Raw genomic sequence first — 26525 nt, forward strand, 5'->3', positions numbered from 1 at the left:
CCACCAGCGAATGTACATTTCTGGCCCGATGACCTGGGCCGTATGAGGTTGTGGAGCGCACGGGACCCGTGAACTATCAGGTGAGACAGCCGGGATGACGACACTGCCTCCAGATATACCATGTTAACCTGATGAAGAGGTGGCATGAGCCACCCCCAGCTCCAACCCCAGCCCTCCCCGCCCAGTGTGCTCGACCTCAGGGTCATTGAGGAAAGCCTGGTCCAGCCCCGTGGTGCTGGTCCCCAAGCCGGATGGGAGCTGGCGGTTCTGTAATGACTTCCGCCGGCTGAACGATGTCTCCCTATGTGACGCGTACCCCATGCCGAGAGTGGATAAACTCATTGAGCGGCTGGGACCCGCATGATTCATCAGCACCCTGGACCAGACGCGGGGATATTGGCAAGTTCCCCTAACCCCTCGGGGCCTTTGCGACCCCCACGGGCCTCTACCAGGACACAGTACTGCCCTTTGGCGTGCATGGAGCCCCGGCCACGTTCCAGAGATTGATAGACCAGGTATTGCGGCCCCACCAGATGTATGCGGCAGCCTACCTGGATGACATCATCATCCACAGCACCGACTGGGACAGTCATATCAGCAGGGTCGAAGCTGTGCTGATGTCCCTGAGGGAGGCCGGGCTGACAGCTAACCCTGCAAAGTGCCGGCTCGAGTTGGAGGAAGCGGCCTATCTCGGCCACACTGTTGGGAGGGGATGGGTGAAGCCCCAGGAGAACAAGGTCGATAGCACTGTCACCTGGCCCCAACCGGCCACCAAGAAGCAGGTGAGAATGTTCCAGGGTCTGGTGGGGTACTACCGACAGTTTATTTCCGAGATTGCAGCATGAGCAGCCCCGCTACACAACCTCACCAAAAAGGAGCAGCCCAACCGGGTCCAGTGGAACCGCCTCGCCACCGCAGCCTTCCAGGACTTACGGGCCGCCCTGGGGGAGGAACCCGTACTAATCACTCCCAACTTTCAGAAACCCTTTGTCCTGCAGACAGACGTGTCGGAAGTGGGCAGATCCAGGACAGAGTGGAGCATCCCGTGACGTACATCAGCCGGAAACTCCTCAGCCACAAAAGGAATTACGCCACGGTCAAGAAGGAATGCCTCGCCATCAAAAGGGCGGTTTGTAAATTATGCTATTACCTACTCAACCGTGAGTTCTTGTTGGTGACCGATCATGCCCCCCTAAAGTGGATGTACCTTAACCGGGACAGCAACGCCCGAGTGACCCGCTGGTTTTTAGAGTTGCAACCCTACTGGTTCAAGGTGGAGCATCGCGCTGAGAAGCTGCACCAGAATGCTGATGCGCTGTCCAGGAGAGAGGATGGTCTAGGGGCAGACGCTCCCGCCCATGGCTTGGAGCTGAGGGGGGGGGGATATGTGGCGCCCCTGCTCCTGCATGTGGGAAAACCCCCGAAGGACCCGCACCACGCAACCACACAACCATTACACATTGGGAGAGGTATGTGAAGGAGTGTATTTCCCTAGGGAGGTGATGGGGAGATCAGCACCATGGAGAGAGACACCTCTACCTGCAGTCCAGGACCCTGGACAGCACACGTGAGTGAACACTATGGAAAAGTACTAACGCAGCTGCAGCCCTTTTCCCATAACGAGCAGGGGAGGATATTTAAGGCGCGGTCGAGGCTGCAAACGGAGTCAGTCGGTGCCTATTCTGAGAAAGTAAGAGGCAGAGAGAGGAAGGACCGTCTGCGCCCTGCCGTACCCGGAGGATTGACCTTACAGGAGACCCCACCTTTACCGACGGACACGTGAGCCTAATAAAGCGCCGTCAACTTACCCTATCCCTTTGTGCTTCCCCCCAGCCCTGACAAGACCCAAGAGGGAAGGAGGAAGGAGGCCCTGGCCCATACCCCAGTCTGGGAAGAACCTGAGTTGATTTTGCTAAAACAAAAAGCTATAGTGTCAGAGAGGAAGAAGGCAGTAATATGTGGATGGAGCTGGGAGAATATGGAAAGAGGGAATATGAGCTGGCGTGACTAGTGGGCGATGGAAGCGGGCCAAATTAAGCCACCTACAACATCCTTCTGTTAGCTATGTGGTTTAATCAGTAGTTACAGTAAGAAAATGAATCACCTTTTATTTTCCCATTTCATGTAATGACACAGTCCAGTATAATATAATGTATAATAATGTGCTGAACTCCCTCCTTTTAGGTTAATTAAGTATCGCGTAACAATAACCATAAATTATACACACACAGGGCAACAATAGAGCATTTAAATGAATTACTCTTCAGTGTGATTAATGCACTAGTTTGGACCCTTGAGATTGCTGCATATTGCTACATACTCTTAATAACTTAATTACTGATCCTACTGATTATCAACACTCTTATTTTAGTTGTTGAGATCTCATTTCAACACACAACCCATAGAATTTTTTTAATAACACACATTCATGAACTCCGTATAATTTGTATATGAACTCATTGTGCAACAATCACTCTTTACGATTAACCAACTCACAGCGACCGCCATTTTATCAACTCTTCAATGTATCTGCTACGTCACGTCAGACTATTAGTCTTCCCATTTACTTAACAGAAATCTTACACCGAATCATTGCACCAATAACGTTATTCCAAACGTAAACCTCAAAGGATTCAAACTGAAAATACATCACTCAATTTAGAATAAAGTTCGCGATAATTCACAATATATCCCAACATGTGACCAACGTTAACGGAACATTAGTATTAGCACAGACGTTAACGTTACGTTAGCTATGTGGTTAGATAGTGGCTAGCTCTGTCGAAGAAGACTGGACAGCGCTTGTTAAAACACATTTCTTAACACAGTACACGAACTTAATCAAAACCTTTATAATAATTAGATGCTAGATATTGTTATCCTTTCGAAATCTAATCAACCTGTAGTGTATAAAAAGGGACACGACACGTGATGAAGTTGTTTAGCGTTACAACGGTAGATTTATTTGAAAATCCACGAAGTAAACGCATAATATATTGTTCGCGAGCAAGAAGCTCTCCCTAGCGGTCTGGAAGACAATTTCCAAAGAATAAAAGGTTATTTCGATTCAGTACAATGCTAAATATAGGGGGTGCTTAATTTTAGAGTGGATTTCAAGCCTTTACACACTGCCAACCTGTGTCTGTGTTCACTTGCTTGTTTACTGTAGGCCTGTCTGAAAAGCATGTGGCCAAAAGATGGAGAAGGAGGACATGTATTATTATTATTATTATATACTTTTATACTTCATTTAAACTCGATAACATCATAGGTCAAGGCATTAAAATGAAAAGAAAACATTAAAATGACGGACCTCTTTTCCTGATGGTGGAGTGGTGAATTGGATGGGTTGGCTACTACAGATTCTACCGCTTTTTTGCTCCCTTTTCTGGACGAAAATCACCTGAACATTTCAACATTGGATGGAGAAGTTATGAGGAAGCGCTGACACACACACACACACACACATACACACTCACACACACACACACACACACAAATATACACACACACTCACATACATGCACACACAAACACACTCACAAGCACACACTCTCTCACACACACACACACACACACACACACACAAACTCACATACACACACACACACACTGTCACACACATGAACACACAAACATAAACACACTCACACACATCCACACACACTCTCACACATATACACACGCATACATATTCACACACACACACACACACACACACTCACACATACATACACACTCACATACACTGTCACACACACACACAAACACACACTCACATACACACACACACTCACACATACATACACACACATACACGCGCGCACACACACACACACACTCTCACACACGCAATGTGTGTGAGAGTGTGTGTGTGTGTGCGCGTGTATGTGAGTGTGTATGTATGTGTGAGTGTGTGTATGTGAGTGTGTATGTATGTGTGAGTGTGTGTGCGTGTATGTGAGTGTGTATGTATGTGTGAGTGTGTGAGTGTGTGTGGATGTGTGAGTGTGTGTATGTGTGTGTGTGAGTGTGTATGTGAGTGTGTGTGTGCATGTTTGTGTGTGTGAGTGTGTGTGTATGTGAGTGTGTATGTATGTGTGAGTGTGTGTGTGTGAGTGAGTGTGTGTATGTGTGTGTGCATATGTGTGTGTGGATGTGTGAGTGTATGTGTGTGTGTGAGTGTGTATGTGAGTGTGTGTGTGCATGTTTGTGTGTGTGAGTGTGTGTGTATGTGAGTGTGTATGTATGTGTGAGTGTGTGCGTGTATGTGAGTGTGAGTGTGTATGTATGGATAGTTGGATAGTATGGATAGTAGCTCAGATAGATGTTTTCAGTTACTCTGGAGGGCGCCATCACGCAAGCTATATCCTATATGCATCGATGCACTTGAGGGGAGACCGGAAGAAACATTTAATTTTAGCTCGACTTGAGAACAAGTAAGCCATTAGAAAACCCAAATAATACTTTACGGTATGATATCTGTACATCATACATAAATAACACTTCAATCATTTTGCTAAGCTAGCAAGCTAGCGAACACTAGTAGCCTAACATTAGTTCACATAAACATGAGAGGAATACTGCTCGCTGAGTCACAAACAAGTGTATACAGCTAAGTATATCTAACCCTATATCGAAGTAGTTTGCTTTGTTGTATGATTTGTCTAGCTAATATATGTTGGCCAGTAACCAGAGCAGCATTTAGCCAGCTAAGTTACAGCTGTTATTCGCTAGTAATAACAGCTAGATGGCTAACGATGGCTACCTTACCAAGCTAGTGACCGTTATTTCAAATGGAATGAACTGGAGAGGTGGGGAGAGCGAGGGGTTTCTAGCTAGTGAATATGGTGCCCAGTGCACTGTAGCATTCATTCAAAACTCATGCATCTTCTATGAAAGGAAGGGTTTTACATTCATTCAATTGGGTAATGTTATGTGATCTCTGAAATGTGTATTTTAGCTCTGAGCTGCCCTACAGCGCTCCCCTGTGCGGTCTCCTTTTTCTGAAACACTTATAGAGGGCTGTTGGATGAGTTTATCAAAGCATGTTTTAAAAAGGAAAATTAGAATTTTCTTGTGAATGGCCTTAACCTGCCTGTTCCATAGGGAGGTAAAGCGGATGTTTCAGGAACGATACATCCGGGATTTTGCTCCCTGGTACAGTTTTTTACGATCACTTTGGCGCTAATATCAGTCGTAATTTTCATTGTGCATTGTGCGTCCACATCTTTGAAGCAATCTTGCACTTCCAAACTCTTTGGTTCAAATTCCTAATTTATCATGAAATACTATAGGAAAATTTGTTTCAGATCACTCACACACAGGATACCTATAGCTTCACTGTTTCGTTGTTTTTACAACACTTTACTTAGTTTTTAAAATACTTTATACAGGTCTCAAATTTGTTATAAATGTAGGGAATGGTGGAAAGATCTTTGTTTCACATTTATTTTGCTAACAAGATTTTTTTCCCTCTTCTTACACACGTCTTTTCGTAGTGTTCTATTAAGAAAATGTGCGCCGAACAGATGACTTTATGAAATATTGTCTTTTGTGTGCGACACAACACTATTTATATGTTTTTGTATTTTTGAGGTTTTCACTTTAGCTAGTCAACTAGGAAATATTACGAGCAAGCAACGTACTTGGCTATGTAACTAGCTGGCTATATAACTGAGATATTTGAGACAAATTAAAGTTTAGCTAAACACGCATGATTGAACACGTAAAGAAACAAACAGAACGTGTAGCTGCCCAAATTCCCGACAAGCGATCGCTGAAACTCTGTATAGGCTACTATTGGTTCGTATCCAAGCGGAGAATTCATATCTAGTTATAAAACGACACGGGTTCTATCGGTAGCAATCGCTATTGCCGAATTTACACCGAGAAAAATTCGTGGAGCTCAATATCGCTAATTTGTTTGTTGCTACCGGTAGCGAACTGGTATTGTTTTATAACTAGGTATGTAGTCTTCGCTTGGATAATAAGCAATAGTGTACAGGTTTTCAGTGATCGAATGTCTGGAGTGCAATTTGGCCAGCGGCAATTAGAACAAATTTTCACCCAATGTATTTTTATCCAGCTGTGCAGCGTTTTGATACAGAGTGACAGCCCGTCAACTGTATATTTAGAAATGTAAAGACTATAAACACGGACTGAGGGTGAGTCAACATGTCAGTGAGCCTTTTTCAACGATATGAAAGGATTTACAATGTTTTTACACAAAAATCTTACCTATTGTACCTTTAAACAATTGTCCATGCCAGCTAAAGCTGATATTTGGACTTCAGTATTGTATTATGTAGTACTGTATTTTTGTTTATAACAGCACTTCATGTGTATTTTACTTGTTATGGATGTGATGCTTTAACTTGTGGAAGAACCTATGCACTTGTAAGTCGCTTTGGATTAAATGTGTCTGCCAAATGACTAAAATGTAAATGTAAAAGTATGTTTTTATCTGCGATGCCTGTTTTTCAGTATGTATTTTTCAATGTTTTATATGAATTGTGAATTAAGATTTTACATTGTGAATGTGCACACGACTAGGCCCTTATGTCATGTGTCCTTCACTGTTTCCGTAACAACGGAGAATGTAACTTGTCGCTTGTTGTCGTTGTCCCCTGGTATGTGCATGTAATATTGTGCAGTTATCTTTCTAACTTCATGTCCTATTTTATAAAAACTAGTGGGGGACTATCGATGAAAGGGGCTGTAATTCCTACATGGTTTACCCAATATGGATGCCATCAAATTAAAGCTGAAAGCCTGCACATTAATAGTGGTTGTTTTATTTGAACTGTTAATTTGCTGGAGTACAGGGAGCACAACAAAAAGTATGTTACTGTCCAAATACTTATGGACTGCACTGTATACTCTGTCCAGTTTATAGATGACATCTGAAACATCAGGCATGGAGTTCACTGATGTCCCAGACGAAGGTCAGAGGGAAGTCCTTCATCCTCTCCTGGAAGACTTTGTCGAAGCGTTCACTCTGAGCCACCGTAAGGTTGTTCTTCCAGTCCCCAATTGTACCTGAATCACAGCAACACACAGGTAATTATTACCTTCAGTGGTAATATAACAGTGATAGCCAATTGTATTTCTTTAGATTAAAAAAATGAAATGGTACAATTAATCATCAGAAGTAAAAATAATATTGCTATTATTATTGTTATTAGGGATTTATTTGGTAAGATAACATCTGACAGAAGAGTATCAAGTGCTGAAAATGATCATATAGAAAACCGCTCCCAATCTTATTGCAGAGTGTTCCATGGGGAACCTATAAGAGAAAGCATTTGAGCTATTGAGACTATAAATGTAACAGCAGGTAAAGTGGGCTGAGTGTAGTACACATCCTCCTTCAGGGAACTGACAGACTGAGTCCGGGGGCAGAGGATTGGAGGATTGGAGGGTTGGAGTTGATTCCATTTCAGTTTGCTGAGTTCAGGAAATGAACTAAAATGAATTTTGTGAATGGGGAAAAAAGGTAGTAATTTTAGCACCATTTTACTGAATTACTTGACAGTGCAGACAATGGTGCTGATTTATCTAAACACCTTATTGCAGCGATACAATTTAGAAACTTCTGAACTTCATTCGTTTGTGTTAACCTTTGATGCATTTAGGACAGCCTCTTCCACCTTCTATACAGATAAATACTCAACAAACAGTGAGTGTGGATATACAGATGGATAGGTCTACTCGCCTTGGGTTTTGCCTGTGAAGACTGCATTTGTGTTAGAAAATATAAACCAACATGAAGAGGGAAAATTAGGCCATTTTGAAGCGGGGAAATCGAAAAGAGGGGAAATAGCTTGTACAACAACTTGGAATGTCCTAAAAAAGAAAGAAACTGCTGGCGTACTGAGCCATCAGACATCAAATAGGTCGACTAAGGACAACAACAGCAGTTGATGACAGAAACATTGTGAGAGCTATAAAGGAAAACCCCAAAACATCAGTCAGTGACAATCTCCACAGGGCAGGGGTGAAGGTATCTCAATCAACCGTTCAAACAAGACTTAGAGAGCAGCAATATAGAGGCTATACCACAAGATGCAAACCACTCATCAGCAGTAAGAATCAGAAAGCGAGATTACAATTTGCAAAGAAGTACAGAGATGAGCCAGATAAGTTTTATGGACTGAAGAGACGAAGATGAACCTCTACCAAAGTGAAGGAAAAGCCAAAGTGTGGAGAAAGAAGGGATCTGCTCATGATCCAAAACATACAAGCTCATCTGTGGAGCACAGTCATGGCTTGGGTTTGCATGGCTGCTTCTGGAGTGGGCTCACTAATCTCTATTGATGATGTAGCTTGTGATGAATTCACAAGAATTGATCATTCAGGATGAAATTAGCCTCTGCACTTTTACCACACCTGAAGTGTTTGATTATGAATATCTGGCTACAAGAACGAGATATGGCAGCAGATTTTCACAGCTGTGCAGAGAGCTTCGGAATTCTTTCTTGATTTGGCTCCATCCTTCACAATTTTGAAATCACTAGTTCACATTGATGCAGTTAATTAATGTATGTGCAGTTGAATTAGAGATTGGTAGTCAGAGCCCACTTGCTTAATAGCGTTCTTCATTGTTCTCTCACTGATTCTGCAATCTTTTTACATTACATTACATTAATGGCATTTGGCTGACGCTCTTATCCAAAGTGACATACAGTTGATTAGACTAAGCAGGAGACAGTCCTCCTCTATGCTACGCTACAGACCGCACTACTTTGTTGCAGCAAGCGACATTCCTCACCAGCTGTACTTACAGTAATTGGGAAAAAAATAATATATCTAATTTGTCGTTTATGAAGGAACATTTCCCAAAATATTAAAAGGGAAATTAATTCATATCTTTTTCTGAGGGACCTCTGGATCTGCTACATTCAGCCCCCAGAGGGCGCTAAAACCCTTTTTTTTGTGTTTTGAAATGCAAAACAAAATTATTATTGTCATGGAAACGCAAACTTAAAGAACCAAATGGTCATAAATACCCCACTGCAGTCACATGCAGGGTTATAATAGTTTTAAATTTTTCATTTTTGTTTAGTTTTATTTCGTTTTTACTTTTCCCCCTCCAATTCAGTTAGTTTTAATTAGTTTTTAGTGTGGGTTTGCTAGTTTTTATTAGTTTTTATATTTTCAAAAATGCATAGTTTTAGTTTAGTTTTTATTAGTTTTAGTTTTAGTTTTTTCATACTTTGGGTTATTTGTCAGGTTCAGGAGTTAAAAAGGTCAGAGTGAGTAATGTATAATAAAATTCAAAAAAAGATACAAAATGAGGGTGAGTTAACATGACTGCCTTTTTATTTTAGGGTGAACTACTCCCTTAATGAATACAGTACATATAAAGTGCATTACAGATGGACATTGTGTGTGTCACTGCTGTGTATTTACTAACCAGCAGCTGTTTGGTCGTCGGTGAAAGTAGTCCATTATAGTTGTCTCCGTCCCCGTGCCACCTGGCCGGGATGTTGCTTCTCTTTCGGGGGGCGGCGGGCTACTCACAGGTGCTAGCTTGTTGAGGTACTCGAGATTAGCCGCTTTGTGCGCGCTTCTTAAATGGACTTTTAGATTCGTGGGGTTTTTCCCCTTGAGCAGCAAGCCGCATATTTCGTCTGTTTCCACTACAAGACACTTGCTTTTATCTCTCTCCTCGTCATATTCGAAAAAGTCCCATATGGGACTTTGCCGCTTTCTCCCAACTTTTGCTGCAGCCATGAGTTGCTGCTGTGTAAATGCAGTGACGTCACGGACAGTAGGGCGCATTCAGGTGCTGCGGCTGCCAGCTGGAGATAAACAGCCAGAGCGGAATAAATTGATCATACCAAGAGGTTTATATTTAATTGACATAGACGAAAACGACGAAATAATATCTATAATTTCAGTTCGTTTTAGTTAGTTTTCTAAACACGCAATATAGTTTCAGTTAGTTATCGTTTTTTTCTTTTAATTTTCGTTTTTATTTATTTCAGTTAACGACATTGTTTTTTCAATTTTAGTTTTCGTTATTTCGTTCGTTTTCGTTAACGATAATAACCTTGGTCACATGTAGGAGTCACATGTGGTAAAACATTTTAATGAATGCTCATTTACTCCTATTAGTAATGTTGACAGGCTAATTTAGACTTACAGTTTTTTTTTACAATCGTTTTCACACTTGTCTCAGTACCTTGTTCACTTTTTCAAAACTCTTCACTCAGTGTGCTTTTGAAACAGGCACCTGAGCACGTCAGTTAACCTTTGGTGCAAAATGCACTTCAACCATCAAAACACTTCATATTTCACCCAAAAGTGACTCATGCTGCCATAACTATAGCATATGCTTTCAATCATGAGACTACTTTGTCACTCAATGTACAATGAACTACAAAACACAAACAACTTGGAGCATTGCTAAATACATATACAGTGGGAGCAATAATTATTTGATCCCTTGCTGATTTTGTGGGTTTGCCCACTTACAAAGAATGGAACTGTGTATAATTTTAATCATAGGTACATTTTAACGTTGAGAGAATATCACAAAATAATCCACAATAACAACATATCAATTTTTATAAATTTAATATCATATTTTCACATGAAATAAGTATTTGATCCATAGAACAATAAGACTTAATACTTGGTGGAGAAACCTTTGTTGGCAAGCACAGAGGTCAGACATTTGTTGTAGTTTTTCACCAGGTTTGCACAGATCTTGGGAGGGATTTTGGTCCATTCCTCTTTGCAGATCCTCTCCAAATCCTTAAGGTTCCGAGGCTGTCACATGGCAACTCCTTTATTATAATCTAATGGTGCGGTAGACCATATTTTACCTAGATGCTGTGTGTTGGTTACACCTTTTGTTATGGTGCATTAGAATGAATCAAGAGTATTAGTGATGTTCCCCTGTGTACTTTATTGTGGTGACATTGGCTCAGGTGGTAAGAGCAGTCGTCTGGCAGGCGGAGGGTTGCCGTTCCGATTCCACCAGCTTTTTTGTGCCCTGCGTGGCAGCCAATCGCCATTGGTGTGTGTGTGAATGTGTGTATGAATGGGTGAATGAGAAGCATCAATGTTACAGCGCTTTGGATAAAGGTGCTATATAAATGCAGACATTTAGCATTTATTCAAACAGGAGAGAGAAGAGGGGAACAGATCGAGATGGTTGGGTGCAGAAGATTGAACCCCCAAACACAAGATCTGTCACCATCCCATGTCTCTATGATCGAGAATATGAAAGTCATGTGAAATACTGGTGTCATGGTTCAGTCTGGAATGTTTGTGAAACTGTAGTACGCACTGACTCTCCAACAGTTAAAGGTGAAACATCAATCACTGATGACCCCACCCATCATGTGTTCACTGTTACCATGAGAAAGCTTAAGATGATGGACTCTGGATCTTACTGGTGTGCTGTAGAGATTGAGAAAGATATAGATGAAAGCACATATCTGCACCTGTCAGTCACTGCAGGTAAGATGGCTGCAGCACACACTGCACTCAGTGAGACCTGCTTCCTCTTACAGTTTTTTACAATCGTTTTCACACTTGTCTCAATACGACAGATGACCGCTCTAAAAAGTTCTTCACTGTGACGGTGAGGGAGCTGAACATGGAGGACACAGGCTGGTATTGGTGTGCTGCTGGAGAACTACAGATCCCTGTTTACCTCACTGTCACTCAGAAAACTACAATGACCACAGTCACCACACGTCAGGAACTCAAAACGAGCCTGTATTGGAATGCATTCCATCAATGTAGGGGAAAACCCTAAACTATAGAATTTTAACCTGTCTTTTCTGGCGCTCTCTCAGTGAGAGAGGAGTGTGAATTTTATGTGGATTTTTTTCACCCACGGCTGGTAGTGATCTGATGTAGTACTGTGCTGACTGGAGGGTGCCACTGCCTTGTAGAACTGAAGTTGGGAGTTTTACAGTAAATTTGTGTTCTCCCCTGAGCTTTTCCCCTTTCAGTGAGTGAGGCCAGTCTATGTCCATGCCCGCAATGCATCTCAGAGCATCTTTCCCACTTCATTCAGGGCTTTTGCTGGCTGCATATTTGGAAATAAGTTCCAAAGTTGGACACTACTGTGCAAAAACGTTATTTGTGGTGCACTCATTGAATGACACTCAAAGCAGTCTTCTCTGTGTAGTGGACAGACATGCCTGGAAAGGACTCTGTGGGTGCTACGTCACGCCGGGCTTGTTTTGGTGTTCCTAATATGCACCGGTGTCGCCTTTTGGAAGATCTGTCGAAACCGCAGTATGTCATGTGACCGTTCTATTACAGTTTTTTGCAATCGTTTTCACACTTGTCTCAATATCGTGTCCACTTTTTCAAAACACCTAACACATTCACCATATCATTAGACTATGTGAACCAAACTGTGGATATGTTTGCATTGCTTTCATACTAAAGGCATTCAATTACCACTTCTTCCAAAATTCATGAATACCTCTCTCAGTCAGTGTTCACTACCAGCAAATGTTTGTACAAATACAGCAAATTTTGCAGACATTTAGATACTCTGTTCAAAACAGTTAACTTTCAGTTCAAAACCCAATAAAATTCTGATCATTGTGGAAGGAAATATGCTGCATTTTGGCAGAAAAATGAAACTATATGCTTGAAATACGTAAGACAGATCATTCTGATTTGAGCAGAAAGTTTATTCAGTTTATTCATTTTTTTTGTTTGCAGCCTTGTTACAATCTATACAAAAGTGATCATACTTGCATTGAAATGTGCATGTAAAAAGGGTAAATATAGATGTAGTTGTCACTGAAGAGATTTTTCCTCTATTACTGCTGTATATGTACTGTTGAAACCCCTGGCTGTCATTTCAGTGAACAACCTACCCAGGTGTTTGTTGTTTGTGCCCCGTTACCACATATACAAAAGGGGCCACCTTTGGATTGGCATTTGCATTCTTTAGCCTTGGTGGGGAAAATGGATGCAGCCAGAGGTAGAGGAAGAAGACATCGTGGAAGAGCAAGAACAGTTGTGTCTGATGAAATCAGAGCCACAGTCATTGATCATGTGGTAAATCATGGTCTGTCCCTGAGGGAATCAGGTTGAGGGTTCAACCAAACTTGCCTAGATCCACAGTGGCTTCAATAGTGAGGATTTTCAGGCAAACCAACTGGTACTGTACAGTATTTACAGCATTCTGACTGAAGGAGTTCAATTGATGTGTATATTACAGCAGTACTGTGATTTGAGAAGTCTCCAGATGTATCAGTGCACATTTGTCTTTGACTCACTACAGGACCCAGCGGTTACCTCACACAGTCATACAGGGGGAAGGGGAATAATGTTTACACGTCAACAGGAGGATACAATAGTTGGGATGGTCATTGTCAACAGCAGCATCAGGCTAAGAGAAATACGCAACAACATAATTGCAGACAAGAACATATTTCCAAACATTGACATTGTAAGCACTACAACCATTTCAAGAGTGCTACAGAAACATCAGATCAGGATGAAACAGTTGTACACTGTCCCCCTTGACAGGAACTCTGAGGGTGTCTAGGAACTCAGGTACCAGTAAGAAGTTTATGAAGGTATATGTGAAGGTTTAGGACCACCACCCACATGAACAGATGTCACTTCTAGATGCAATGGCTGCTGGGTGTATGGACATAACAGTGGAACACATCCAGGGCTGGATAAGGCACGCAAAAAGATGTTTTCCTCGGTGTATAGCAAGAGATAACATTGGGAGTGAAAATCTATAAAATCTATAGCCAAATGCAGAGGACAGGATGGATAGGCCAGGCCAACAGTAGACTTCTGATACTGATAGGCAGACAATATATGTGCGAATTGCTGTATATAGTGGAAATATTGCTATTTGGTATGTATTTGTTATTGATTGTGATGTGTTTTTCTTTTCTGAATTACAGTATATTGCACTGTGAGAACAAACGTCAAAATACTGAAAACCCTCTGAAGAATACTGTTGCTTTTGTGATTTGTTTCTTTATCATATTGTTTTACATTACACAGTAAAGGGAAACACATAATATATGTATTTAGCAATGGTCCAAGTTGTTTGGGTTTTGCAGTTCATTGAACATTGAGTGACAAAGTAGTCTTATGGGAGAAAGCATATCCTATAGTTATGGCAGCATGAGTCACTTTTGGGTGAAATATGAAGTGCATTTTGCACCAAAGGTTAACTGATGTGCTCAAGTGCGTGTTTCAAAAGCACACTGTGTGAAGAGTTTTGAAAAAGTGGACATGGTATTGCAGCACAGCTTCTCGGAACTGTATCAGACGGCAAGGCCAATGCTTTCACCACAAATTTCACACTTCTGCAGAAGCCCTTCAAACAGAAATGTGGTCCACAGTTTCCATTTCAGATCTTCCCTTAATCTTCTGGGAAACATCAGTTAGGTGTAGACTATTGCCTACATAACAGTAATCACATAGCGCATGCTTTTAGACTTACAACTGCATGATGAAATATCCTAGAGCCCAGAGAGAATGTGTGATCTGCTCTTTTCTGACTCGTGTTTGTTGGGACAGGAGTGCTGCAATCAAGAGAGAATAGACGATGTGGGACAAAGTTACGCTGCCAAAATAACACCGGTGAGCCCTGCAATCGACTGTGTCTCCATTGGTCGAGGTTTTCTTGAACCAAAGCACTCGGTCTGTCAACATTTTATGACGTTTTTCCCTTTTTATTGCTCTTAGATTGTCTCTGATGTCATCGCACCGGTCTCAACCGCCAGAATCGTTCCAGTCTCAGCTTTAACGTCTCAGTATTTTGAAATCGCCACATCGCCACAGTGTTTATGCTATTGATGATGATTAATACGGATAATGATATGCATATGATTTCAAACTAACAGGCTTTAACAACATGCTCATCATCTGTGCCCCCAGGATGCTATAATAGTATGTTATATAGAAGATTATTACATACAGTGCCCTCCATTGTGTTTGCCTCTGCACTCAACTGTTTGACATTTGCAATAAAACATTTTTTTAAATACATTTTGGTTTCACCATGTAGAAATTACAGCAGTGTACAGCAGTCCCCCAATTTCAGGGTACCATAATATTTGAGCACAGCAGTGTTATGTAAATGAAAGTAGTCATACTTTAATGTTTAGTATTTTGTTGCATATCCTTTACATGCCATGACTTCCTGTTGTCTGTGACCTATCAACATCATCAGAGTCTGGATCTTATTTTCAGGTTGTCCTGCAGGCGATACTAATACTCTTTGCATTTGAATGGATGGATCTCTATGGGAATTGCGGGCTGGGACTAGATTCAGTTGTAAATTATGCTGATAACATAGAGGGAACACATTTGTTGGCTAAAGGGGTTTAAGTCATCAAGGGTCCAAGGTATTATCAAATGAGCCTCAAGCCACCCTACCGCTGGCACATATGCTGTAAATAAATGTTTCTCCTGACAAATTCCCCATGTTGAACTCAACGGAAACAATATTAACTGCCAGTTTGGAGTTACTGGCTGTGAAGCTTGCTCCGGAGGAATGGGGTCACTGGCTCAAAGGCTCCAGCACCCCCTTTCTGGTATGGACTGATCACAAAAACTTTGAGTATATCCGTTCTGCCAAACACATCAACTCTCGTCAAGCCCTGTTTTTTTTTCCCCGATTCAACTTCACCCATTCCTATCGCCCTGGCTCTGAGAGCAGCCAGACATCCTCTCCCGAAGGTTCCTATCCTCAGAAGAGCCTCCAGAGTCCACCTCCATCCTCCCCAATTAGTGCCTGGTTGCGGGGGCTCTGTGGGACGTTGGATCCCTACTCCGTTCAGCCTAGCGGTGTGAGTGGGACCCCAGTACCTGTCCTATTGGCTCTGTCTATGTGCCTCAGTCTGTTCGCTCCCAGGTTGTCCAGTCGGGGCACTCGTCCAAACTGTCATGTCTCCCGGGCCTCAGACACACGACATCAGTCTGCGGTTTTGGTGGCTGGGGCGTTTCGTCTCGGCCTGCTCACTTTGTGCACAGAACAAGACCTCTACTCAGCCCCCTCTGGGTCACTACGTCCACATCAACGTTACATTACATTAATGGCATTTGGCAGACGCTCTTATCCGGAGCGACGTACAGTTGGTTACACTAAGCAGGAGACAATCCTCCCCTGGAGCAATGGAGGGTTAAGGGCCTTGCTCAAGGACCCAACGGCTGTGTGGATCTTATTGTGGCGACACCGAGATTAGAACCACCGACCTTGCGTGTCCCAGTCATTTACCTTAACCACGACACCACAGGCCATCCCGTCCCTTGCCTGTTCCCTAGAGTCCCTGTTCCTACATATCGTTGGAATTTGTGACCGGTTTGCCTTTGTCTGATGGTCACACTGCTATTCTCACTGTTGTTGTCTGGGAGCAACTCCCTGACTGGGAGGGGTCACTGTTTGATTATAACTCATTTGATTATCCCTGTTTTATATGTATTATAAAGTGCTACACAATGTGAAAAATATAATGCATAAATATTTAGTAAATGGTAATGATAGTTATCCTGCACTGGCCACTGAGAGAGCACAGACTACAGAGTACGAGGGACCAAAGATGTGGGCACTGAGAGGAACAGGAAGTGAGACTCACGCTAAAGGGAGCTGGAGTCTCTAACAGACACACACACCCGTCAGGCACATATGGCTCTCACTCTGATACTCTTCCTCTCCTTCCTCTTCCTCACTGTGCTGCCAGGTAGGACTTGTTTTTCATACTGTATACTGAACTCTGGAGCATTGTAGCAGAGAGACTGTCTGTGCCTGAAACTTGAATCAATGAGTTAAACTGAAGATTGTTGTTAACGGTACATCAAACTGCTATGATGTGGGTTAATTGTCTTTTTGCGAATCACAAATATAAGCAGACCATTGCTACAGACTTGGAATTCATGCGGAACTTTTTTTTTTCTCTCTTGGGTAGTTTATTTTAACCAATAATTTATAATTAATACAAATCTAACTTTAGAAATGCATTTTAAACTGTAGGCATTAATGGCAGTTTATATTTTTTGTTTATTCTGAGAGATTTTAATTAACCCTTACACTGCATTTTCCAATTTTCTTAACATCGAGGCCATTAAAACCACTTCATTAAGTACATTTCATGAGGATTAGCTGATAACAATTTCATGTTTGTGAGAATTTTAGTTTCACCAAAAAAGGGAAGTTGAGGTGATCTTGTTCTCTCAGTGTCTGAATTAGCTTCAGAGCAGCTAAAATGGGTTGGGTGCCTACTGTGGTGAGTAGAGGTTATTAACCAAAGGAAATAATGCTGTTTGTAGCTCTGCTAAAATAAAGAAAACTGAAAGAGTGGATGGAAGGCACATCTGTGTGTGCGCTCCCTCTGAAAGTGTTGCATTTAAAACCACCTGTGATGGTATGTTCTATGTTCTTCTCAAATGTGATTGTTTTCGTTTTGTGATGCCATAGTATAATTTTTGAAAGTCAATGATCTCATGAAATATCCAAGAAACGCTTCAAAATCAACTCCAGTGAAATATTTCCGTTGCTCTTCAGTAACAAAAAACATAAAAACAATTATATGGTATTGTCTTCACTTGGTGTTGACAATCAACCATTTTATTTTCACACAAGGACATCATAACAACCTGTCCAATGATGCATTCATTATAATACATTGGTGTGTTAGTGGTTTGTTATGGTGGATTACATTACATGTTATTTAGCTGACACTTTTATCCAAGGCACTTAGTTGATAAGCCTAAGCAGGGGACAGTCCCCCCTGAAGCAATGTGGGGTTAAGGGCCTTGCTCAAGGGCCCAACAGCTGAGTGAATCTTTTGTTGCTACCCTGGGGACTTACACGTACCTTAACCACTAGGCTACAGGCCACCCTTGAATTAGAATGAATTAGAGTATTAGTGGCGTTCCCCTGTGTACTTTATTCAAACAGGAGAGAGAAAAGGGGAACAGATCGAGATGGTTGGGTGGAGGATTGAACCCCCAAACACACAGGACGGTTCACACTTAGCCTGAGAGTCAGCTGCCCTACAGACTGCACCACACTGTGCTCTGTAAAATACACCCACACTGATGATGTGTGTGTTTCTCTCTGCAGATGCTGACAGTGTGTACACAGTGAGTGAAGTAGTTGTACAGAGAGGAAGATCTGTCACCATCCCATGTCTCTATGATAGAGAATATGAAAGTCATGTGAAATACTGGTGTCATGGTGCAGACTGGTATGTTTGTGAAACTGTAGTACGCACTAACTCTCCAACAGATAAAGGTGAAAAATCAATCACTGATGACCCCATCCATCATGTGTTCACTGTTACCATGAGAAAGCTTCAGATGAAGGATTCTGGACATTACTGGTGTGCTGTAGAGATCCAGGGCGCTGGAGATAAGAAAGCATATCTGTACCTGTCAGTCACTGCAGGTAAGATGGCTGCAGCACACACTGCACTCAGTGAGACCTGCTTCCTCTTAATAACGGCATCTTCACTATTCCTGTGTTACCCAATCATACGCTGCGCAGAACTTTCTACTGCAGACTGCTGCACTGTGGGTAAATGAGTGATCTTACCTCTTATGCTAGCAGTATTAAATTCTTCCAGAACATGTAAAAGTCCAGGCAAGTCATTGCTTCACTGCAGAACTATTGGAGTATTTGGACTCTGCACCTCCAGCAGAGTGGTGCCTTAATTGCATTATTTTGCTACACCATTCCCAGTCTGTATCCAAGACAGTATCAATACGACAGTTATTTACTTTGGTCTACAAGTGACTTGTAGAGTTTGTGTGTCAATGAATGTTGTATATTTTTGTGTTTATTCTGTGGTGTTCAGACACTCCTGGACTCTGGGTTGAGCAGCAGGAGGTGGCCGGTGTGGAAGGGGGCCATGTCAGTGTGCCGTGTCACTATAATGAACCGAGCAGCATGAAGAAGTGGTGCAGGATAGAGGGCTCCTGTGTGGAAGTGAATCCTGGTAAATCTGGAAGATCAGAGATGACAGATGACCGCTCTAAAAAGGTCTTCACTGTGACGGTGAGGGAGCTGAACATGGAGGACACAGGCTGGTATTGGTGTGCTGCTGGAAAACTACAGATCCCTGTTCACCTCACTGTCACTCAGAAAACTACAACGGCCACAGTCACCACATGTAAGGAACTCAAAACGAGCCTGTATTGGAATGCATCCCATCAATGTAGGGGAAAACCCTAAACTATAGAATTTTAACCTGTCTTTTCTGGCGCTCTCTCAGTGAGAGAGGAGTGTGAATTTCATGTGGATTTTTTTCACCCACGGCTGGTAGTGATCTGATGTAGTACTGTGCTGACTGGAGGGTGCCACTGCCTTGTAGAACTGAAGTTGGGAGTTTTACAGTAAATTACCACAGTGTTACAGCACATGCACATCATAAAAGACATAGGGCGGCCTGTCGCGTAGTGGTTAAGGTAAATGACTGGGACACACAAGGTTGGTGGTTCAATCCCCGGTGTAGCCACAATAAGATCTGCACAGCCGTTGGGCCCTTGAGCAAGGCCCTTAACCCTGCATTGCTCCAGGGGAGGATTGTCTCCTTCTTAATCTAATCAACTGCACGTCGCTCTGGATAAGAGCGTCTGCCAAATGCCAATAATGTAATGTAATGTAATGTACATAAAGAGTCCTGTAATCTTAATGAAAACACAATATACAAACACAATAACACCAAGCGGATGATTTAAATGATAAAATGTAAGGGTTTAGCGGCTGATGAATTTGTGAAACATTTCCTCATCAATAGGATGGTGAATATCTCTCACATTCATGTCAGCTGGTCTGCATCCCTACCCTGAGCAGCCACAGGAAGCTGGGCTCCCTCTCTTGAGCCTGGTCCCTTCTAAAGGTTCTTTCTCTGTGACCCTAGGGAGTTTCCCCTGCCACTCTTGGCCTAGTCTCACTTTTCTAAGGTCTTTAAGACTGAGGTGTGAAACATGGTGAAATCAAATGTTTTGATTTAAACATTAGAAGTATGACTTTGGCAAAAGGTTGCGTATACAATTTCAGTCTGGACTTTGCATTTGCTGACAGATACCATCAAGTCTCCCACTCAATCCCATAACAAAACACTGATCACCACAACAGAAGGGGCCTTTAATGATGGAAAGACCAGTCCCCCGGAACAAGGAAGCCAGCTGTGTTCTGGGTGAGTTTTGTGTTCTCCCCTGAGCTTTTCCCCTTTCAGTGAGTGAGGCCAGTCTATGTCCATGCCCGCGATGCATCTCAGAGCATCTTTCCCTCTTCATTCAGGGCTTTTGCTGGCTGCATATTTGGAAATAAGTTCCAAAGTTGGACACTACTGTGCAAAAACGTTATTTGTGGTGCACTCATTGAATGACACTCAAAGCAGTCTTCTCTGTGTAGTGGACAGACGTGCCTGGAAAGGACTCTGTGGGTGCTACGTCACGCCGGGCTTGTTTTGGTGTTCCTAATATGCACCGCCGTCGCCTTTTGGAAGATCTGGCGAAACCGCAGTGAGTCATGTGATCGTTCTATTATTCATCAGTGTTATCATCAGGCAAGAGTATAAGAGTAAATAACTCCATGAGCTTCTGGCAGCACAGCTTCTCGGAACTGTATCAGAGGGCAAGGCCAATGCTTTCACCACAAATTTCACACTTCTGCAGAAGCCCTTCAAACAGAAATGTGGTCCACAGTTTCCATTTCAGATCTTCCCTTCATCTTCTGTGAAACATCAGTTAGGTGTAGACTATTGCCTACTTAACAGTAATCACCTAGCGCATGCTTTTAGACTTACAACTGCATGATGAAATATCCTAGAGCCCAGAGAGAGAGTGTCATCTGCTCTTTTCTGACTCGTGTTTGTTGGGACAGGAGTGCTGCAATCAAGAGAGAATAGACGATGTGGGACAAAGTTACGCTGCCAAAATAACACCGGTGAGCCCTGCAATCGACTGTGTCACCATTGGTCCAGGTTTTCTTGAACCAAAGCACTAGGTCTGTCAACATTTTATGACGTTTTCCCCTTTTTATTGCTCTTAGATTGTCTCTGATGTCATCGCACCGGTCTCAACCGCCAGAATCGTTCCAGTCTCAGCTTTAACGTCTCAGTATTTTGAAATCGCCACATCGCCACAGTGTTTATGCTATTGATGATGATTAATACGGATAATGATATGCATATGATTTCAAACTAACAGGCTTTAACAGCATGCTCATCAACTGTGCCCCCAGGATGCTATAATAGTATGTTATATAGAAGATTATTACATACAGTGCCCTCCATTGTGTTTGCCTCTGCACTCAACTGTTTGACATTTGCAATAAAACATTTTTTTTTAATACATTTTGGTTTCACCATGTTGAAATTACAGCAGTGTACAGCAGTCCCCCAATTTCAGGGTACCATAATATTTGAGAACAGCAGTGTTATGTAAATGAAAGTAGTCATACTTTAATGTTTAGTATTTTGTTGCATATCCTTTACATGCCATGACTTCCTGTTGTCTGGGACCTATCAACATCATCAGAGTCTGGATATCTTATTTTCAGGTTGTCCTGCAGGCGATACTAATACTAATACTCTATGGGAATTGGGGGGTGGGACTAGATTCAGTTGTAAATAATGCTGATAACATAGAGGGAACACATTTGTTGGCTAAAGGGGTTTAAGTCATCCGTTTCAAGGTGCACGTTCACGCCTGTTTTCCGTTCTGGTTCCTCAGTGGTGGAATGACTTGCCTACCACTGTCAGAACAGCAGAATCCCTCCCCCTATTTCGACGCAGACTCAAAATCCACCTTTTCAAACTCTACCTTAGTCCTCCCTCCTGATTTCCCCTGCCCCTCCTTTCTGATATCCCTATCCTTGTCTAACCCCCCCCCCCCCCCAAAAAAAAAGAAAAAAAGAAAAAAAAGAAAAGAAAAATGCACTTCTGATGACAACTATGTTCAGAACAGCATTTCCTGTGTATTTTGCTAGTTTCTGGATGTCATGCTCTGACTTATGGTAGAACCTATGCACTTGTAAGTCGCTGATATGCAGGTTTCAGCCCGTATCTCTGCTTGCCTGAGGGACATCCAGAGCTGGATGGACAACCACCATCTAAAGCTCAACCCAGGTAAAACTGAAATGATATTCATCCCTGCTAATACCTCTCCCCATCTGGATCTCTCCATTTCCCTCGGGGATACCACACTCACGCCGTCACCCAGTGCAAGGAACCTCGGCGTGGTGATGGACAGCAGACTGTCCCTTTCCGAGAACATTGCGGCGGTGACCCGGTCTTGCAGGTTCTTCCTATACAACATACGGAGAATCCGCCCCTTTCTCACCCCCTACTCGACCCAGCTCCTGGTCCAAGCGATGGTTCTGTCCCGCCTGGACTACTGCAATTCCCTCTTGGCTGGCCTCCCAGCGTCTGCCATCAGACCCCTCCAACTCATCCAGAATGCAGCAGCTCGTCTGGTCTTCAACCTTCCCAAATACTCACACGTCACCCCCCTGCTTACTTCCCTCCACTGGCTGCCTGTCATGGCTCGCATCAAATTCAAAACATTGGTGCTAGCCTTCCAAGCAGTTAAAGGGTCTTCCCCAGCTTATCTGCAAAAAATCTTCAGACCCTACACCCCTGCCAGACCTCTTCGCTCAGCCTCCACAGGCCGCTTGGCACCTCCCCCTCTCAGAACCTCCACCTCACGCTCACGACTACTGTCTGTTCTGGCTCCACGGTGGTGGAACGAACTCCCCGTTGAGGTCAGAACTATAGAATCCCTCCCCACCTTCAAGCGCAAGCTGAAGACACACCTCTTCAAACAGCACCTCTCCCCATCCCTCCCTACCTCCCTGTGAACCTTAATTGTTGTCTCTGTGACTTGTGTATCAGTATTTTAGTTGGCTAGGTAAGCAGTGTTTGGATAGTTAACTTTGGTGACTTTTGCTCTGTTTGTTTGTTTGTTCAAAAAAAATAAAAAAATAAAAAATGGCCCTTGTCCTTATCTTTGTTGTACAGGTAGCAGTTGAAATTGTACTTACCTCTAGGGTCTTTCAGCGAACTTATCCCTGGTTATGGGTATGCACTTTGTTGTACGTCGCTCTGGATAAGAGCGTCTGCCAAATGCCAATAATGTAATGTAATGTAAAAAAGCGTCTGCCAAATGACTAAATGTGAATGTAAAAGGGTCCAAGGTATTATCAAATGAGCCTCAAGCCACCCTACCGCTGGCACATATGCTGTAAATAAATGTTTCTCCTGACAAATTCCCCATGTTGAACTCAACGGAAACAATATTAACTGCCAGTTTGGAGTTACTGGCTGTGAAGCTTGCTCCGGAGGAATGGGGTCACTGGCTCAAAGGCTCCAGCACCCCCTTTCTGGTATGGACTGATCACAAAAACTTTGAGTATATCCGTTCTGCCAAACACATCAACTCTCGTCAAGCCCTGTTTTTTTGCCCGATTCAACTTCACCCATTCCTATCGCCCTGGCTCTGAGAGCAGCCAGACAGCCTCTCCCGAAGGTTCCTATCCTCAGAAGAGCCTCCAGAGTCCACCTCCATCCTCCCCAATTAGTGCCTGGTTGCGGGGGCTCGGTGGGACGTTGGATCCCTACTCCGTTCAGCCTAGCGGTGTGAGTGGGACCCCAGTACCTGTCCTATTGGCTCTGTCTATGTGCCTCAGTCTGCTTGCTCCCAGGTTGTCCAGTCGGGGCACTCGTCCAAACTGTCATGTCTCCCGGGCCTCAGACACACGACATCAGTCTGTGGTTTTGGTGGCTGGGGAGTTTCGTCTCGGCCTGCTCACTTTGTGCACAGAACAAGACCTCTAATCAGCCCCCTCTGGGTCACTACGTCCACATCAACGTTACATTACATTAATGGCATTTGGCAGACGCTCTTATCCGGAGTGACGTACAGTTGGTTACACTAAGCAGGAGACAATCCTCCCCTGGAGCAATGGAGGGTTAAGGGCCTTGCTCAAGGACCCAACGGCTGTGTGGATCTTATTGTGGCTACACCAGGATTAGAACCACCGACCTTGCGTGTCCCAGTCATTTACCTTAACCACGACACTACAGGCCATCCCGTCCCTTGCCTGTTCCCTAGAGTCCCTGGTCCTACATATCGTTGGAATTTGTGACCGGTTTGCCTTTGTCTGATGGTCACACTGCTATCCTCACTGTTGTTGTCTGGGAGCAGTGGTGAATCATCTCTTCAACTCTAACTTTGCCTCCGGAGACCAGGAAAACCTCAGCTTAGAAGAAGCCAAGGAAATAAGGGGAGCCACCAAGGTGCTGAAGTTAAAGATGAACCAAGTGAAATGTTGTAGCTCCTGAATCCTGCTTCTCCCTCTGGATTTGGATGCGGATATAAACAGGACGTAGCCTCCGCCAATCAGCTTCTGCGTTGTTCAATTAGTTTTTAGTAACAAACTCCCTGACTGGGAGGGGTCACTGTTTGATTATAACTCATTTGATTATCCCTGTTTTATATGTATTATAAAGTGCTACACAATGTGAAAAATATAATGCATAAATATTTAGTAAATGGTAATGATAGTTATCCTGCACTGGCCACTGAGAGAGCACAGACTACAGAGTACGAGGGACCAAAGAGGTGGGCACTGAGAGGAACAGGAAGTGAGACTCACGCTAAAGGGAGCTGGAGTCACTAACAGACACACACACCCGTCAGGCACATATGGCTCTCACTCTGATACTCTTCCTCTCCTTCCTCTTCCTCCCTGTGCTGCCAGGTAGGACTTGTTTCTCACACTGTATACTGAACTCTGGAGCATTGTAGCAGAGAGACTGTCTGTGCCTGAAACTTGAATCAATGAGTTAAACTGAAGATTGTTGTTAACGGTACATCAAACTGCTATGATGTGGGTTAAGTATCTTTTTGCGAATCATAAATATAAGCAGACCATTGCTACAGACTTGGAATTCATGCGCAACTTTTTTTTCTCTGTCTTGGGTAGTTTATTTTAACCAATAATTTATAATTAAAACAAATCTAACTTTAGAAATGCATTTTAAACTGTAGGCATTAATGGCAGTTTATATTTTTTGTTTATTCTGAGAGATTTTAATTAACCCTTACACTGCATTTTCCAATTTTCTTAACATCGAAGCCATTAAAACCACTTCATTAAAAAAAGTACATTTCATGAGGATTAGCTGATAACAATTTCATGTTTGTGATAATTTTAGTTTCACCAAAAAGGGAAGTTGAGTTGATCTTGTTCTCTCAGTGTCTGAACTAGCTTCAGACCAGCTAAAATGGGTTGGGTGCCTACTGTGGTGAGCGGAGGGTATTAACCACAGGAAATAATGCTGTTTCTAGCTCTGCTAAAATAAAGAAAACTGAAAGAGTGGAAGGAAGGCACATCTGTGTGCGTTCCCTCTGAAAGTGTTGCATTTCAAAACCACTTGTGATGGTATGTTCTATGTTCTTCTCAAATATCATTGTTTTCGTTTTTGTGATGCCATAGTATAATTTTTGAAAGTCAATGATCTCATGAAATATCCAAGAAACGCTTCAAAATCAACTCCAGTGAAATATTTCCGTTGCTCTTCAGTAACAAAAAACATAAAAACAATTATATGGTATTGTCTTCACCTGGTGTTGACAATCAACCATTTTATTTTCACACAAGGACATCATAACAACCTGTCCAATGATGCATTCATTATAATACATTGGTGTGTTAGTGGTTTGTTATGGTGGATTACATTACATGTTATTTAGCTGACACTTTTATCCAAGGCACTTAGTTGATAAGCCTAAGCAGGGGACAGTCCCCCCTGAAGCAATGTGTGGTTAAGGGCCTTGCTCAAGGGCCCAACAGCTGAGTGAATCTTTTGTTGCTACCCTGGGGACTTACACGTACCTTAACCACTAGGCTACAGGCCACCCTTGAATTAGAATGAATTAGAGTATTAGTGGCGTTCCCCTGTGTACTTTATTCAAACATGAGAGAGAAAAGGGGAACAGATCGAGATGGTTGGGTGCAGAAGATTGAACCCCCAAACACACAGGACGGTTCACACTTAGCCTGAGAGTCAGCTGCCCTGCAGACTGCACCACACTGTGCTCTGTAAAATACACCCACACTGATGATGTTTGTGTTTCTCTCTGCAGATGCTGACGGTGTGTACACAGTGAGTGAAGTAGTTGTACAGAGAGGAAGATCTGTCACCATCCCATGTCTCTATGATAGAGAATATGAAAGTCATGTGAAATACTGGTGTCATGGTGCAGACTGGTATGTTTGTGAAACTGTAGTACGCACTGACTCTCCAAAAGTTACAGGTGAAACATCAATCACTGATGACCCCACCCATCATGTGTTCACTGTTACCATGAGAAAGCTTCAGATGAAGGATTCTGGACATTACTGGTGTGCTGTAGAGATCCAGGGCGCTCGAGATAAGAAAGCATATCTGTACCTGTCAGTCACTGCAGGTAAGATGGCTGCAGCACACACTGCACTCAGTGAGACCTGCTTCCTCTTAATAACGGCATCTTCACTATTCCAGTGTTACCCATTC

General features: G+C 43.0%; 1 protein-coding gene across 1 annotated transcript in view; it reads left to right on the forward strand.

Annotated features, from left to right (window-relative positions):
• Window positions 1-533: 533 nt before the first annotated feature.
• LOC133121425 (uncharacterized) overlaps window positions 534-26525 on the forward strand; it is a 32095-nt gene continuing 6103 nt past the window's right edge. The window contains exons 1-8 of the mRNA XM_061230588.1: window positions 534-782; window positions 876-1013; window positions 18842-19015; window positions 19103-19130; window positions 20045-20159; window positions 20378-20487; window positions 20849-20911; window positions 26116-26439. Of these exons, the coding sequence (XP_061086572.1) occupies window positions 534-782; window positions 876-1013; window positions 18842-19015; window positions 19103-19130; window positions 20045-20159; window positions 20378-20487; window positions 20849-20911; window positions 26116-26439 (1201 nt within the window). The remainder of the gene's footprint in view (window positions 783-875; window positions 1014-18841; window positions 19016-19102; window positions 19131-20044; window positions 20160-20377; window positions 20488-20848; window positions 20912-26115; window positions 26440-26525) is intronic.

This window comes from Conger conger, chromosome 2, assembly GCF_963514075.1.
Source record: "Conger conger chromosome 2, fConCon1.1, whole genome shotgun sequence".
NCBI classification, from domain to species: Eukaryota; Metazoa; Chordata; class Actinopteri; order Anguilliformes; family Congridae; genus Conger; species Conger conger.